The sequence below is a fragment of the Tachypleus tridentatus genome, chromosome 13, assembly GCF_004210375.1.
Source record: "Tachypleus tridentatus isolate NWPU-2018 chromosome 13, ASM421037v1, whole genome shotgun sequence".
Taxonomy (NCBI): Eukaryota; Metazoa; Arthropoda; class Merostomata; order Xiphosura; family Limulidae; genus Tachypleus; species Tachypleus tridentatus.
The window spans coordinates 172,599,368-172,616,334 of record NC_134837.1 but is presented as its reverse complement, the minus strand read 5'-3'; the positions used below and the strand labels follow the sequence as shown (position 1 = coordinate 172,616,334).

General features: G+C 32.9%; 2 protein-coding genes across 9 annotated transcripts in view; both read right to left on the bottom strand.

The window, feature by feature from the left end:
• Positions 1–2,610, bottom strand: part of LOC143237785 (putative ATP-dependent DNA helicase HFM1) — a 137,483-nt gene extending 134,873 nt beyond the window's left edge. For 3 of the 4 annotated variants that reach the window (XM_076477364.1, XM_076477366.1, XM_076477368.1), the window contains exons 1-3: positions 2,501–2,593; positions 1,708–1,792; positions 1,270–1,392 (exon numbers count right to left, since the gene is read on the bottom strand). In XM_076477364.1, the coding sequence (XP_076333479.1) occupies positions 1,270–1,349 (80 nt within the window). In that variant the 5' untranslated portion in view covers positions 1,350–1,392; positions 1,708–1,792; positions 2,501–2,593. Of the gene's footprint in view, positions 1–1,269; positions 1,393–1,707; positions 1,793–2,452 lie in introns of all 4 variants that reach the window. The other variant, XM_076477365.1, reaches the window with a different exon arrangement.
• Positions 2,611–13,282: 10,672 nt separating this feature from the next.
• LOC143236906 (TNF receptor-associated factor 4-like) overlaps positions 13,283–16,967 on the bottom strand; it is a 79,135-nt gene continuing 75,450 nt past the window's right edge. For all 5 annotated transcript variants that reach the window (XM_076475576.1, XM_076475579.1, XM_076475577.1 and 2 more), the window contains 2 exons: positions 15,707–15,862; positions 13,283–15,392 (listed from right to left, as the gene is read on the bottom strand). In XM_076475576.1, the coding sequence (XP_076331691.1) occupies positions 14,778–15,392; positions 15,707–15,862 (771 nt within the window). In that variant the 3' untranslated portion in view covers positions 13,283–14,777. The remainder of the gene's footprint in view (positions 15,393–15,706; positions 15,863–16,967) is intronic.

Here is a 16,967-nt window from a genome sequence, read left to right as displayed (position 1 = left end):
CAATTATTTAAAGTATGGTTTATTCACTTTTTTTGTACACCATTTTAAATATTTCATCCTTTTTTAAAACATTATACAATGAAGATGATTTCATTTGTGCAAATGTTTGTCACTTTGATTTTTTTATTATGTTCTTGTGCCTAACAATGTGCATATAGTTTCTGAATTGTTGAATAGTTTAAGTTGGCCAACCTTGACTAACTGTTCCAGACTAAGGGTGGAAATATAAAGTGAGAAATATCGCTAAATCCCTTCTAATGACATATAAATGTCTTTAGCCTTTGAAATCACTGTAATACATATCTTGCAAATTTATCAGCAAATCCAATGGAAGAATCCTTTTAGTGGAAAATTAATCTCAATTTTAGCTTCTAATTTGTGCTTTATTATACACTCACCTTATTCATTAAGTACATAGAAAAGGAACTGTGACTTAATAACAATATCTCAGACAATAACGTAATGCCACTAATGGGCTTGCCAATAATAATTTCCAAGAAGTTCTTTCACACATCTATTTATAAGCATCTAAAATTAATATTAATTTTAACTCTTAAAAGTTCCTTTCCATATTAAAAAAAAACAAAAAACACCAACACTATTTTTTCTTTAAAGCCATTGTTGCAAGTCAAATGAAGTGATTAAACAATTCAGACCTTAATCAACAGTCACCTTTTTCCAGTACTTGATGCTAACCTACATTATGAAAACTGCAAGGGATCATATCAAATTTATTTAATGTCTCAGTTTACAAAATCTTTCCCAGCTTTAAGTAAAATCAGTTTTAAAGAGGAAAATAACAAGAAGTTCACATAAGGTTAAAAGAAATTACTGTTAAAAATTACATTTGTTAAATGTGATACTCAGTCAGACATGTCTTCACACTATAACCTTAATAAGATGACATGTAACAGTTTGAAACTCTAACTCATATTTTATGCTGAAAAATTAGTGAAAGTTTAATTAGCACATATAAAACTATAATTTCAAAGACAAGCAAAAAGAACTATGTAGAGCCATATAGTGAGTTATTTTTAATGTTATGAAACTCAATGATTCATAATTTAATGTCATAATAATTTCAAAAACAATAACTGGACACTTAATTAAGCAAAATCTGATGAAAGTTCATCTCGCTCATGAAAATTTTAATGCTTGAAATATACTTTAAAAAACTAGTACTTTTATATTATATAAAGTTTAAAAGAGGTTCTAGAAGTAAACAAATTATTCAATTAAACTATTATTCTAATAAAACAGAGTTAATACCTTGCTATTCCATCTCTTCCACTTGTTTTTATAGGACTACAGATGAAATCAAATTCAGAAAAGTATGTCAAATCAGTCATGTTTTCAGTGTTTCAATAAAAACTGTACAAAGCTGCTATGTTTCTAAAAAAATTTAAAAAACAATAAATAATAATTCACACATTAAATAAACAGCAGTTTAACAAGATATTTCAATTTGTGATGTAAAATGCATGGATGAAGATCTTCAGAAGTTCAACTACATGATATGTAACATAAATGAAAGGATATATGCCTTAAAGAAAAACATACCAAGTAATCTCTCAGGAATAATTATCAGCATATATCTTAAAAAATAATTACAATTTCTTCATAATTAAAAAAAAGAATATTTTGTGAATGAAGTCCTCTGCAATAAACATTATTTATTTAGCTACCAAAATCTTTTTTCCTTGTTACCTGTAATTTTTATGTAGAAGATATTCCTCCACATAGTTACTTCTTATTCCAAATTGATATCTTATAACAGCCTACTTTTCGTGTCCTATAAAAAGAAACCTCACAAAATAATGGATTGAGATACCCATCAAATTATAATCTGGATTATTAATAAGTGTGCTCTTCAATGAAATATTTTCATTTTATTACAAAGAAATACGTGTACCAAAAAGAAAATCAAAAATAATAATACTTAGATAAGAAACAGTTATAGTTTTTAAAGCAAATTTGTACACAAGTACAGTTGACTTAATATATCTTTAGAACCTACACAAATACAGTGTCGCTTTTAGGCAGAACAATTTAATGAACCTACATTCCCTTATATAAAAATTAATAGGACACAGTGGAAAGTTTGGGGGACACTCTTAAGACATATTAATAACGATGGAATAAGACTGTGCTGCTAGTTGTTTCTACATTAAACAAAAGTTATTATTTATAATTGTACAATACTTTTTAAGTTTATAAAATGGAACTGTAAATAACCTGAATCAATATGGTAAGTTAGTTGATTTCAACATGGAATATCATGGGTGAAGGTACCACTACCACACTCATATTAACATCATAGGAAATAGGCTGAAGGTTCTCTTGGGTTATATTATAGCAGCACAGTAATTTTGTGTACATTTTATTTCTCATTGGTAACACAAATCAGACTACAAATGCTCTTACACTTTAATTTTCTCATGTGCAGACTTACAATTATGGACCTTGAACAACACAAAGAAATGTAAAAATAGTCATGCACCTGTCCAGGATTTGGATGGCTGTATCTGAATTGTTTGATATGGAGGTGAGACTTGCCAACTTTGGATCTAGTACAATTCTATGTAGTGGCCCTATGATTGGTCAAAAGTGAAATGAATGTAGTCATTTATTGCTAACAAAATAAGCATCAGAAAGACTCATTCAGCAAATAACACATTATCTCAATCATTACATATATTAACATATCATTATACATTTATTACATAGTTTCTCTTAATGACACTTGCACATTTTTTACTTACATTTTATGCAATCATTTGACTAAGCTTAAACTACAGTGTATAATGTAATTTAACAGTTGTATGATATTGGTTATGCAAGGTATTTCTTTTTTATTTGTTTGTGACATAGCGTTATGTTAACTATTTAACACAAGTTAAAGTGGTTATTGTTGACTGGCTTACAAAATTGCTTGTATTAGTAGTTGTAGACATGTGAATCAGTGTATGCTGAGCTACAGTGTATAAATATTTTACTGCCAAATTACAAGTGTGACTGACTCACAAACAGTAATGATTAAAATTCTGCATGGTTGTTCTCCAGATGGATAGTAGAAAGCAACTACATTGTAAAACCATCACTTGAATATATCCAATAAGCTAGGAATGAGTATAATTAATTGAAGGAAACTGACAAGCTCACAAAATAAGCAGCTATATCAAATCTGGCAAACTTTTACTGGTAGTATGTTACTCTCTTCTTTACTAGAAAGATGAAAAAAGGTAACCAATGGAAAGTTTTCATCAACATTCAGAGGGAATGAGACTGCTAGAAAATAGTATGGTGTAGCAAGGAAAAACAAAATATGAAGAATTGATATGAGCATAAAGCCAGAAAGTCACTGGTAACAAAAACAAAGGCAGCTGTCCTCCTCACTGCTTATCAGTGTCTATCAGCACAACCTCTCAGAATGTATCTCAAGATAACTGGTAGGGTTCTCATCATTATGAACTTCTCAGAATGTCTCCTGGTACTCAAACTAGATCTTCTATAGTTTTGTATATATTCCAACTTGTCAGTGAGTTTAGAGTTTTTATATTTATGCCTTTAGTAAGCCAATAAAATTTGATCTTTCCTCTTATCCTTTTCCTCTTTCAAGAACATGCTGTTATGTTTAAAGATATTCATTTTTAAAACTTCCCAAACTGTCTCATATTCTATAACTATCTCCATTTACTTGTATCTTGTATTGTGACTCGAAAACTGACTTTATGAAAGTTGTAAACTAAAGTATCCTTTCCTTTTATCTCAATATGTACAAAATGACCAAAGCATAATTGTGTAATGATCATTTGTTCTCATGTGTTCCCATCATTTAACTCTTGCAACAATGTGCTCATTTATGGTCAACAACAAACACAAAACAGAATTCCACCTAGTTTGATCTCCAGGAATTTAATGTATAAAACCATCCTAAATCACTTACTGATTTTTTATTCCATTGGAATGTCACATTTTAACATAGCATATACATGTTATGCAGCTAATAATGTAGTTTCTCAGACAAATTTAAAAGTATGCAGTTTATACTCTACAATTTTGTTCAATTTTAAGAAAACAAAGGGGAAAACAACAGAGTATAGGTCAACGAGAGAATATCTTGGTATATCAGAAGTTCAAAGCAGGTTATTTCCAAAAATTTTAAAATTATACCTACAATACAAACCATAAATACTGACATATCTAATTATTGACAAAATGCTTAAAAGTTATGCTGTTTATAACTTATATAACAATATAAGTATGTATTTTTCCATAAATACTGACATATCTAATTATTGACAAAATGCTTAAAAGTTATGCTGTTTATAACTTATATAACAATATAAGTATTTATTTTTCTATAAATACTGACATATCTAATTATTGACAAAATGCTTAAAAGTTATGCTGTTTATAACTTATATAACAATTGAATATCATGTGTAAAAAACAAAACATTCAATATCACAAAGCTACGGAAATTACATACTCGTTTTTTTTTAGTTTAAAACTTGCAATCAGAGAGAGAGAGCAAAAAAAAAAGGATGTTCACACTTTTTTTCATTTAAAACATGGTAAAATTAACAGCAAATAGTACAGAGGAGTCTAAACTAATAAATACTGAATATATTATATAGCCTAGATCAGTCATTCCCAACCACAAGCTCAAAAGGGGATTTCAGACAGTCTGCAATAAAGTTTAAAACAAAATTAAAAATTGCTACTGCATGAACAACATTGTTTTACAAAGAAGCATAAAAGTATTTTAAAAAGTTAATATTGTATTAAGCAATTCATTAAATTTTGGTATCAGAAATAGTTGCCACTCAGAAAAATGTTGAGAACCACTGGTAAAGAAGGTTTCTAATACATGTTTAATGATTCTTGTTACATGAGGCTATTTGTATCTATACTCCTGAAACATACAAAGATATAGATCGAACATAAGACTTTTTAATTCAAATTCTAGGTAAATTTAAAATTGAATTGAGGCAGCTTAACTAAATGGCATTTTATCAAATCACAGGCTACAAACTAAGTGTAACTTACAATAACATTTAACACTAACAGTTAATATATAAATGAGTAAACAAATTTATCAATGAAGCACGTGGAGTATTAACATTTTAATATTATACTTGTAAACGTTAGGCCATCTAATTCTATCAATGATCGCCACTTAATAAAATTAATTTTAAAAAATGTATAAAGCCAGTGATATTTCAACCTTCAAATCTTATTTACTGCAGCCTATTATTCCAATGCAGAAATCAAAGTTCAGTAGCAACATTGGATAGTGGCATTCTTTCATCGAATCTTCCTTCTAATCCCAGAAACTTAAGCCTAGACTATATTATCTAGTTCTAAACCTTGAAACTTAAAACGTAAAAATCTCAGGTATATTTCCGCTATATACAATAGTTATGGTTCATATTACCCATAGCCTTATATAATTACTTTAAAATAAAAAGCAAATACGATCTTTCAACAACAAAAACAATTTTTATTTCAATATTACACATCAAAATTAATAACCTCTCTATATATATATCGTGTTGTTTTTCTCACACGTCCTCTGATATACAAAGCAGACGATATTTTATAACAGCGTCCTCTCCTGAGAAGTAAATATTTTTAAGTTAAACTAATTCAAAGTGCATTACTGAATCGGTTTGGCCCGGCATGGCCTAGCGCGTAAGGCGTGCGACTCATAATCCGAGGGTCGCGGGTTCGCGCCCGCGTCGCGCTAAACATGCTCGCCCTCCCAGCCGTGGGGGTGTATAATGTGACGGTCAATCCCACTATTCGTTGGCAAAAGAGTAAGTTGGCGGTGGGTGGTGATGACTAGCTGCCTTCCCTCTAGTCTTACACTGCTAAATTAGGGACGGCTAGCACAGATAGCCCTCGTGTAGCTTTGTGAGAAATTCCCAAACAAACAAACAAAATTACTGAATCGATAAGTAAGCAATATAAAAAAATTCTGCTGTCATTGATTTCTTCTTTTCTTATTTGTTTCAAACATGTGTTGGTGAAGCCTGAAATATTTATCATTGTCAATTTGTTCAACTTTTACTGCTTTAGTATTTGTGGCTAGATAACTGATTAGTAAACATGGGCGTGTGTGTTTTTCTTATAGCAAAGCCACATCGGGCTATCTGCTGAGCCCACAGAGGGGAAACATGGGTGTGATACAGGTGAAGCAAAATACAAAAAAGTGTCTTTAAGTGAATAGTGTGTGTGTGTGTGTTTTCTTATAGGAAAGCCACGTCGGGCTATCTGTCGTGTCCAGCGAAGAGAATCGAACCCCTGACTTTAGCGTTGTAAATCCGTAGACTTACCGCTCTACTAGCGGGGGACATTAGGTAAATAGACGAGAAACTAAGCAAAAGAAACAATGATTATACCATAAAGTTACCGGTGACTTCGAATGCAGATTTTAATAATAACAACTATTAGACATGAATCGAATAGTACCTTAGCTATAGCTAAGGTATTTTTCTTGAAAATGTCACAAAATAACATACGGGCACCTAAAAGTCATATTGTTTTAATGAATTCTATCGTTGAACAGGTTGTTTTAGATTATTTGCAAAAGTGATGCCAATTTCACTCCATGCAATGATAAAGAATTAATTTACTTTTTCCTATATAATTGCTGCGAAATACGTTCATTTTATCACATGTTGTAGGCTTAAGGTAAAAACAAAGTATAGTTGTTTATTTGTTCAACTTTGCGCAGAACTACTTAAGGTTTGTTTATCTGCGCTAGCTGCCCCTTCTTTAAGTTGTAACAGATTGGAGAGGAAGTAACTAGTCAACACCACCTACTGACAACTTTTGGGCTGCTCTACTAAAGAATAATAGGATTGACTGTCAAATTATAACAACTTGTTTGTTTGTTTGTTTGTTTGTTTTGGAATTTCGCACAAAGCTACTCGAGGGCTATCTGTGCTAGCCGTCCCTAATTTAGCAGTGTAAGACTAGAGGAAGGCAGCTAGTCATCGCCACCCACCGCCAACTCTTGGGCTACTCTTTTACCAACGAATAGTGTGATTTACCGTCACATTATAACGCCCCCACGGCTGGGAGGGCGAGCATGTTTGGCGCGAACCCGCGATCCTCAGATTACGAAGCGCACGCCTTAACGCGCTAGGCCATGCCGGGCCCAATTATAACAACAACGTATATTAATGGTATACACAACTTATGGGCTTGGCTTGGCATGGTCAGGTTGCTAGGGCGTTTGACTCGCAATATGAAGGTATCGTGTTTGAATTCCCATTACCGAACATGCTCGTCATTTTAGTCATGGGTGCATTATACTGTTACGGCCAATCCCACTATTCTTTGGTGAAAAAGTAGCACACGAATTAGCGGGAGTTGGCTAAATTATGGGCAGCAAACGCAAATATTCCTTGAGCAGCTTTGGACGAAATTCATAACAAAGTGAATTGAACTCCAATTATAAATAATTTTACTAATATAATTTTCATGATAATCGATGGATTACCTTAACAGATGCGATAAGTACCACTAAAATCCGAACTGAACCACTCACTTAATACTTTGCCGAATTTTTATTGAATTTTCACAGACTGACAGTTCATAATTATAAGATACTCTCGTTTCTCCAAGTTCTACGAAATGATCATTACATCATCATGGGGTTTCTAAATATTCTGTCCCCGTTGAGATAGCAGTAAGTCTTTGGACTTACAACGCTAAAAATTAGGGGTTTGACACAGCAGATAACCGGATGTGGCTCTGTTATAAAAACACACTAGATATTCTAGGACTACATGTACAGACTTTATAGATCTAGCGTCATCATCATGATCAGCAGCTCCATTTAGTTTATAATATTGCTCTATTCCTGAATTGTGAAGTATTTTGAACGACCTTGATGCGCAAATGAAACAATACTTTAAAACTTCCATTCACCAAGTATTTTTAGTGGTTGTTCTCTTCAGAGACGTACAGTATGCAAATTACATGACCCCTTGTCCCTTATCGTCACCAGCTGTTCTGTTGTATGGGAAGTTCTTCCTATTTAAATAATCGAGTGAATCCACTGGCAGCTCTAACTTTGTTAATCTCATGAAAGTGGTTCCAACAAGATTTTGCAAACAATACCCCTTATTCCTAATATAGGAAGCCACATCATGAAACATCAACAAATTTAAAACTTGAATGCCTGGAGTACTTCTTGTGCAAAACCATATCCAGTCCTAGGTGTATCCAAACCACTTTGACCTCTATATTTACTTTATTTTTAAAAACTTCCCAAATATTATTTTAGTTTATTGATTCGAATGCCTTTCACAGATTAATGTCAATTTTGAAGTTAAATAATTTCGGGCAAACTGTGGGCCTCTACAGTACTTTGACTCTCCAATTCCTTTAACACTCTATTGAAAATGTTTTTCTCCGTTTGTATACATTCAAAATACCACACTGGTTTGTCAAAAACTGTAGAAAGAGTTTATAAATCAGGCTAACATTTTACATTCAGTGTTTGCTCTCTTTAAAAATGATGTGTATTTTAGACGAACCATGGAGTGTGAACATAGATTTTTATCCTTGAAAAATGTTTTAGTGTAGTTTATTACATATTAGCTCCTGTTAGATAGGGTTTCTAATGATAGTACAATAGAGGTAGTGCTAATGGAGTTGGAGTATAGAGCTAAATGAGAGGTATCATATACAAGCTATACATTTACAGCTTAATGAAAATACTGCACGATGAAGAAAAACTGCTGGCAATGGTATTTTTTCAAGCACAACTAGCATTATTTGTAGGGCAGAAACTTCATCTTCAGAATCGACCTATGCTACTTAAATTGCTCATTGGATTAAAGTATTGCAAGAATGTGTGACACAATCAAATGGCATCGTACATAGTGTTGGAATAGTGGAAACGCTTACTTCACTCTATCACCCTCAGTTCAATTGCTCGGCAGAGTGAGCGTTGCAGACTGTCAGGTGTACACTTTTCAAGTTTGTTTATTCTGGTAAAACCAACTGGAATTAACATTTGCCATATAACATTGTAACATTACAGAAAAGACCTCTACTGGACGTTTCTCCATTATGTTATTAATATTTTGAGATTATGTATATTTACTTTTTTAATGCTAACTTATATGAGTTGATTGACTTGTGAAAAGTGACAGTCCGTGGCTAGTGTTCATCCCAGGTAATTTATGCCTATTTACTCTGGATTATTGTAATTAAGCAAAGCTGAACTGAAAATGTATTAATGTATAAGGTAGCAATACGACGACAAGCAACATATATTTTGGTTGAATACTTTTAGTTCACCTAAATTCTGCCAGTAATTATTTATTATGTGAGACCTACAAAACTGTTGAGTGTCACCTCTAACAGTAAAGGGCACATTACTGAACCACGAATAACTTTGGTGGTTTATGGAAACAGGTTACTATTGTAAATGTGTGCACATACAGTCTATTAAAAGATACTGGATGTACATCATGACGTGAAGAAACTGGAAACATTCGTTTGCGTATAACTGTACACGATTTTGCATACATATATTAAGATTTATGCAAATCCCTTTATAAATTTTAAACAATACAAACTGAATCAGCCACTCAGAACACAATCAATAGTTTAATTTGAGTAAGAATAGAAATATTTGTTCAGAATACTAAAATCACGAGTTATAAAATAACTGTGGTTGCTGGCTTATAACGCTTTACTTGAATAAGAAGAAACCCCGTAATTTTCTTTAATGCAAATGTGAACATGTTTTAGCATTGAAACAAATGACATGTGATACCTTCTATGGAATAAAATAAGAGTGAGCTGCAATTGTTGATGAGAACATATCGTGCGTATTGGAATGTGAGTGAGCTAGGTGTAACTATCAATGTAAAGTAAAATTATATACAGTATTATTAGCTAATAAAATTTGAATTTGGTGTACCTAGTGTATAATATTTCAAAAGTACACAGCTTTATGAATACATATATCATACTTTCCAGCAAAGGATTAGTTACAAAACTTGAAAATGCAAGCTGTGTATGTAGTTGAAGGTGAGAAGTATTATTTTCTTGGTGAGATGTCGCTGCTCTCATACTTGCTGAGCTTGTATCTGAAGGAAAACATAAGGGAAGTAATATGTTAGTGTTAATGAATATTCACAGTCAGAAACATCTGGTTAATGCCCACAACCTGTTAGATCTATTTTAGTTACTAGTGTGGATACCATATTCTGAAGTCTTGACTCTCCCATTTCTCTCCTACCACACTTCGAGCTCTATTTAATGCAACAACCAAATGGTAGTGAAAAGGTGTGGAGAGGTCCCGAAATAGCTATGGCCGTGATGACCTTAGAGAGAGTAGTGGAGATTTAACTCGACTTAATTTTCCGTAAGTAGTAGCGATAATGTTCTACGGGTAGGTTAAACCTGTAAACACAAAACATTACCACAAGTTTATCTTTTATCTTTCACATTCTGATCCTGAATAGAATTTTTGTACAGAATATTTTTGTGTCTGGGAGTTAAACTTTCAATTCACAATCTTCGCCAAGTTCATCCGACCAATTCGAACTTTTTTACCTGTCACTTTCAGTCCTGATTTTTTTCTATTTAAAATCAAATTTTTAATCACTACGGCTATTTTTGTGTTAAACAAGTCAGCATGTTAATACTCATACCAGCCGTCCTGAGATACATTTTTAATTCTGGGGGGTTTCTCGTCATCACGAGTTACTGTCAGATACATTGTCCAGCAATAAATCTTCATCCACAGGCTCTGAAGACAAGAATGTTTGGCCAGCCATTGATGTAGTACCTCAGGGTGAGAAAAAGCTCCATGTAAACCATTACAGGTAAACAAAGTTATTGAGGCATGATAAATCTATGATCAGTCTCCACTACATGTTGTTGTGGGGAACAAAAAAAAAATAGGGAATAAAAATATGTGGAAGAATGAAGAAAATGTTTGATAACCTGCTGAGATAGCAATTCCTGAAAAACTTCAAATAGACACTGAGTGGTCACAGGATCCTGGGCAGGAAGGAAGAAATTGAGGAAAGGAGATACTGGAGGTGGGGAAAGAAAATGGGTCACAAATCCTTCAGATAAAATATGGAGAACCCATTGATCCTCGATGAATATAAGCCAACAGTGAAGAAAATCAGCAAACTGATGTTCCTCTGGGTAGTCATTGATATTGTTGGTGATGTAAGGTGCTCCATCAAAATAAATTATAAAAAGAGGAAACAGGTAATGGTTGTTTGTTTGGAAGTAAGCACAAAGCTATACAATAGGATATCTGTGTCCTGCCCACCACAGGTATCGAAACCAAGTTTCTAGCAGTGTAAGTCTACAGACATGCCACTGATTGGGAAAGGTGAAACTGGGAAATAGTAATATTGTGGCATATGGGGTTCTGACTGAGACAGACGTGCAACAATATTAGTAAGGGTAGATTATTGTTGGACTGATGTCACCTGCCGTGGTTTTAGAGTTACTCAGATAGTGTCAAAATCATTTGCTATACAAATGTGGCTCCACATATATCCCAAAAATAAGTCAATGGTAAATGGACCTAAGCCAAAATTGCAGCATGATCTAGAAGGCCCTAACAACAGAGAAACTGCATATGCAAAGCCTAAGCCAAAGGCAACAAGTGAGTTAATAGGTAGAATAGAAGGAAAAGTATATCTTCAGAAAATACCTCAAGATTTTTGCTAAGAGTCTCAAAGAGAAGGTGTTGGGAAGAAAGATACAGAAAAAGAGCTTTGGAGTAAGTTGCAAGTGAGAATACTGGGCATGGATAACTCAATATGGAATCTAGCAGCTGTTGGTCCAAAAAGGGACAGTCAACAAGATGGTATGAAAGTGTGAACCGATCTGAAGCTCACATGGGATGAGGGATGCCAATTAATCTCAATGCTTAATCGTAAGGCAAATTTATCAGTATGAACCCAAATATCACGGTAGGGGGAAAAAATTAAAAAATGTTGGGAAGATTGGTCATGTTATAAGGAAGGATGTGGCTCAAATGACTAGGAGAAAGGGATAAAATGTCACATACGAGAAACAAAATCCAGAAAGACTGCATTAAAAATAGACATTAAGTCCTCGTCAGTCTTAACAGGTTCCACGTGTTCAGAAGGAACTGGGGCAAGGTCTGGGGACATGTAGTGTATAATCTCCCAGGGGATAAACATGAGGACTAGAGAAATGGGTGGGGAACGTACCGTAGTAAGGAATCACGAAAAAGAGACGGAGTTTGGCCACTTAGGTTAAATCTTCATTCAGGGTTAATTTTCTTCCGACATTTGCCTTTGCGAAAAAAGCGTAACCTATTAGTACTTCTTTGTTTAAATTTAGCTATACATCGTGAAAGGTATATTAATAAAAAAAAACAGTGATAAGGTCCAGAAATTGCAAGGTCTGATTATGTAACTTTTTAATTTGCATCTACATTCTTTACTGATGTCAAGTTTATGATAAATGAATGACAACAAATTTGAATTTGCATCGTGAAAGGTATATTAATTTTGCAAGGTCTGATTTGTAACTTTTTAATTTGCATCTACATTCTTTACTGATGTCAAGTTTATGATAAATGAATGACAACAAATTTGAATTTGTTTTTATTTCGTTTTGTTTTTAGGATTTCACAGTAGCTATCACGGCAATGCATTTAATCTCTTCTCTTGCACTCGGAAAAAAGCACACAAATGGGGGAAAAACATATTGAATTCTATTTGCTTTCGGTTTAAGTTAAAACAAAATAAATACTCTGAAGACACATACTAAAATATTAATAAAAATGTCTTATTGGTTGCAACAATTGCATGGTATTTATGCTTACACCAGTTCATACTATTTTTGCCAATTCGCATGTTGTCGCTGAACCAAATAAATAAATAAATACTTGCAATATGATTCCAAACAGACATATAAGAGAAACGGTACTTAGGTAACACACTTACATAATCATTAATTTAAGGTGTCATACTCTTCCTCCAGTGGCTTTAAGATAAGCCTGAAGGCTCGCAACATTAAAGTTGGGTTTCGATACCTGTCGTAAGGAGATCACATTAATCCTTTGGGTAACTTTGTGCCGTACTCTTTAGTTAACAAGCAAAATAAAATTCAAAGTGAAGGATATTATCACACACAATAAATAATATAAACAAATGTAGTTCACATGAATTATACAATAAAACTAGACCGACAAAAATGCTATTTCTCCTTGCGTATAATTACAAAGTTTAAACAATAAACATACCAAACACTATTTAAATCAGTTTATTACACAAAATATCGTGGCAAATACACGTATTCTTGAAAGTATATAAACATAACTTGAGTAAGTGTAACAAATAACAAGAAATTAATATATATTGAATATAAAACAGCCCTATATAACTATGTTTTCTTGACATTCATTACCCTGAACGTAAATGTACATAACTCCCTCTGTTAAAAAAACGTTGAAATGTACTTAAAAGAAAAAAACAAACCGGATTTTCGTGTGTTTTTTTCTTTGCCATTCCTAAAAAAACTGGGCACATATGTCCTGATAAAATATTTCGTATGTGATAACACCATGAAGATTTATGACAGTATAGTTCAACTACATTGTTGTACTATTTTTAAATAATATCCACACATATCCGTTATATCCATATCATAATAAATGTCCTCATGATCGGCTGAAATAAATTATGTATAAACCCTCAAATTATGCGTCCAAAGCCTTAAGTTTATTTGCATCTGAAAGTCTTCACCTGGGTATTATAAAAATAGATGTTGGAAGTTTCTAAAAATTTAAAGTTGTAAAAACAAACTTTGAGCTTTTATCTATTCTGACTGATTTTGTACACCTTAGGTTCTTTGTTTTACAAAGCTAATAACATTGTTCATATGATATACGTTGAGTGATTGGCTCACTTTCGTATACACACACGCGCAACTGGAAAACATCAGTAAAATATGAAATTTAAAAATAGCAATGAAATGCTACAAGTAGTTACCTTTAGATCATATAATGAACAATTTACACATTCAAGAATAAACTTAAGATAATGAATATGGCAAAAAAATTACGTTAAAAACATAAAAACGTTTCACTTATTGACCACTCTATATAAAAGAGAAATAAGAAGTTGAAAACTTAATGAATTGGTCATCTTACATCGATGTCATTATATAAATTTAATAAAATACACCCCTGATAAGCAAGAAGGAAAACATAGGACTTACCAACATCTATGTTTATTACCACTTTTACATGATCTAATATGAATTCTTTTCTTTGACTAGCACAAAGATATATACATAAAGAAAACACCAACCCTTAGTTGACATTTAAGATATTGTATAATCTGACATAGTATTCACTCACTTAACTCTATAAACCTGAAACATTAAAAAAAACAGAAATAATAACTGCATAACATTTGCAGACAGGGAAAAATAAGATTTTTTTTTTTGATAAAATATATTAATGTGATGAAGAAATTTATTTTCTGCTGTCTGCTTACAACCAAGTATGAAACTGCAATGTACATTCGTACGACATGAAAACGTAAATATATAAAGAAATTTTTACATTGCCTCTTGGTCGTACTATTTTACAAAGTTAATATCAGTCCAGACCGAATAGTACCTTGTTTTACATTACAGCACCTTGCAATAATTTTAATAATTAGTTGTTCAGCTTTTTAATATCTAATGTATTAAGCTCAACATCACATATAAGAGAAAACAGGTAATTAACTCTTTCATACCGCTACGATTTTACTAGAATCAACTTTAACCTTGATAAATATAGTATCATCTTTTATATAGTCGAGCTTTCTTAGTGTTTCATGTGACACAAACCTAGGAAACCCAAACCCCAAACTGTCTGGTTCTTTGCTAGGCCGCTGGAAGTTTTTCCAAGAAGGATCTGGAACGAAACTTTCAACAATGTTGCAGGCGTTCTCTGGAGAGGCCGCTTGATCGTGAAGCGTGAAAGAAACAGTATGCGAGAAAGGCCAGGAAAGAAGTGAATCATATTCTCCTGGTAAAATCCTGATGTACACTGACAAGTGACTGCCCTCTCCAGCTCCATTACCATTTAAGAAGAGAGTTGCCATTAGTTTATAGCCACACTGGCTGGTATAAAACGGAGTACTGCATAGCTCATAACCTTCCTTGGATTTTGCTTCGGCCATCTTTTGAGTGAAATCACTAATTCTCCACAGCAACACTCCAGAAGTACTCAGTGTTAGAGTCTGAAGAGCATTTCGAAGCGTAGTGATCTGGTTTTGTTGTCTTGATACTAAACCACACATCAAGACAAGATGAGAGTTGGCACTTTCCTCCATGTGCTGTTCCAAAGCAAAACGTGGTCCCTAAAAAGAAATTCAAGAAGAAGGAAAAACATTACAAAATGTAAACATTACATTTTAAATGGGAAGCTAATATTAAAGAGGTTCTAAAACGTGGTGTGAGAAACTATATTGAGTTAGGAATAAAATAGGTAACTTAAATCGATAGAGAATGACATAGAACAATTAATATTTTTAAACGTTCTAATAAAGAGAGTCAAATTTTGAGACCCTCAGAAATATGAGGTTAATAAATCGGAGAACAATAATCCAACCATAAATATACCTAGCTGTCATGATGTGCAAAGTTATACAAGCTATAATATTACATAACTCACCTTGAACTTGCAACCCATCTCTCTGAATGCACACTGGAGTGTTATAGATGGACACTGTTCTTTTAGATGAGCTTCCATGTCTTCTCGAGGAACCTTTAACGGTTCACAGCGGTTAGGGCATGGTAGAGGGTACCTTGGACACTTGGATGTGTGGTTCTAATATTGAAACAAACACTAACATATTCATCTGGTTTTACACATATGCTGAGAAAATTATTTTAAGGCAAATATATCTAAAGTTCTCAGATATTTGCAAAATTTTTGTAAATGAAGTGATACTTGAACAATGTTTCAAATGTGAAGACATTATAAATTTCATTTTATTCAAATTGTTGTTATTATTTAACTTCATCAATGCTTCATATTTTTCTTTCTGCATGGTTAACATCTAATTTCTAAAATAACACTTAAATCAACAGACTTTATTAATTCAAAATTACGTTTTTCATTTTTCTGTACACAAAATAATGGTCATCGTTTAACACAATTGGTATTCCTTTTACATTGAACGACAGAAATGCCATTTCCAATGGCTAAGCTATTCAAAAGTCTTGGCAGAGAACTGTCAGAACTCGATGCTATCTCAGCCAAAAATACCATAACAACTTTAAAAGACAGTATAAAAGAATTCTTTGTAAAATGCAAAGAAAGTCAGTGTTTGTTATAAAGTAAAAATAAAATAAATAATTAAAGTAAACAAAAACGTATTTTTTTCTGTCCTTTTTTTCCCAACAACAATGTAATGACTTTTGAAACACCACCTCTATATCACATGATATCCAAACTTCCACGACATTCACTTATTTGTCAATAACAAAAATAAACTTATTTAAATAACAATAAATGTAAATAATAATAAAATAAAATAAATTTCTTTTTCTGTCGTTTTTTCCCCTGTAACAATGCAATGACTTTTAATACATCATCTCTACATTACACAACAACCAAACTTCCACGACATTCACTTGTTTGTCAACAACAAAATAAACTGGGGAGCGCTTCTACTCTGTTTTTATATTATTTACATCAAACTATTTATTCAAGAGTTTCTTTGGTGGTTTTCTCTTCCAAGGCCCATGGCATATGGATGGGATAACATCTTGTTCCTTGTTGTCATTGGCCATCCTCTCGCTGGTTGAGTTCTTCCTCGATAGATGGTTGGATGAATCCACTGGTAGTCCTCCTCTGGAGTTACCCATTGGTATTTCTCTCATCCACATATTTCCACAGACAGTTAAAATGGATGACCTCCAGCTTGGAT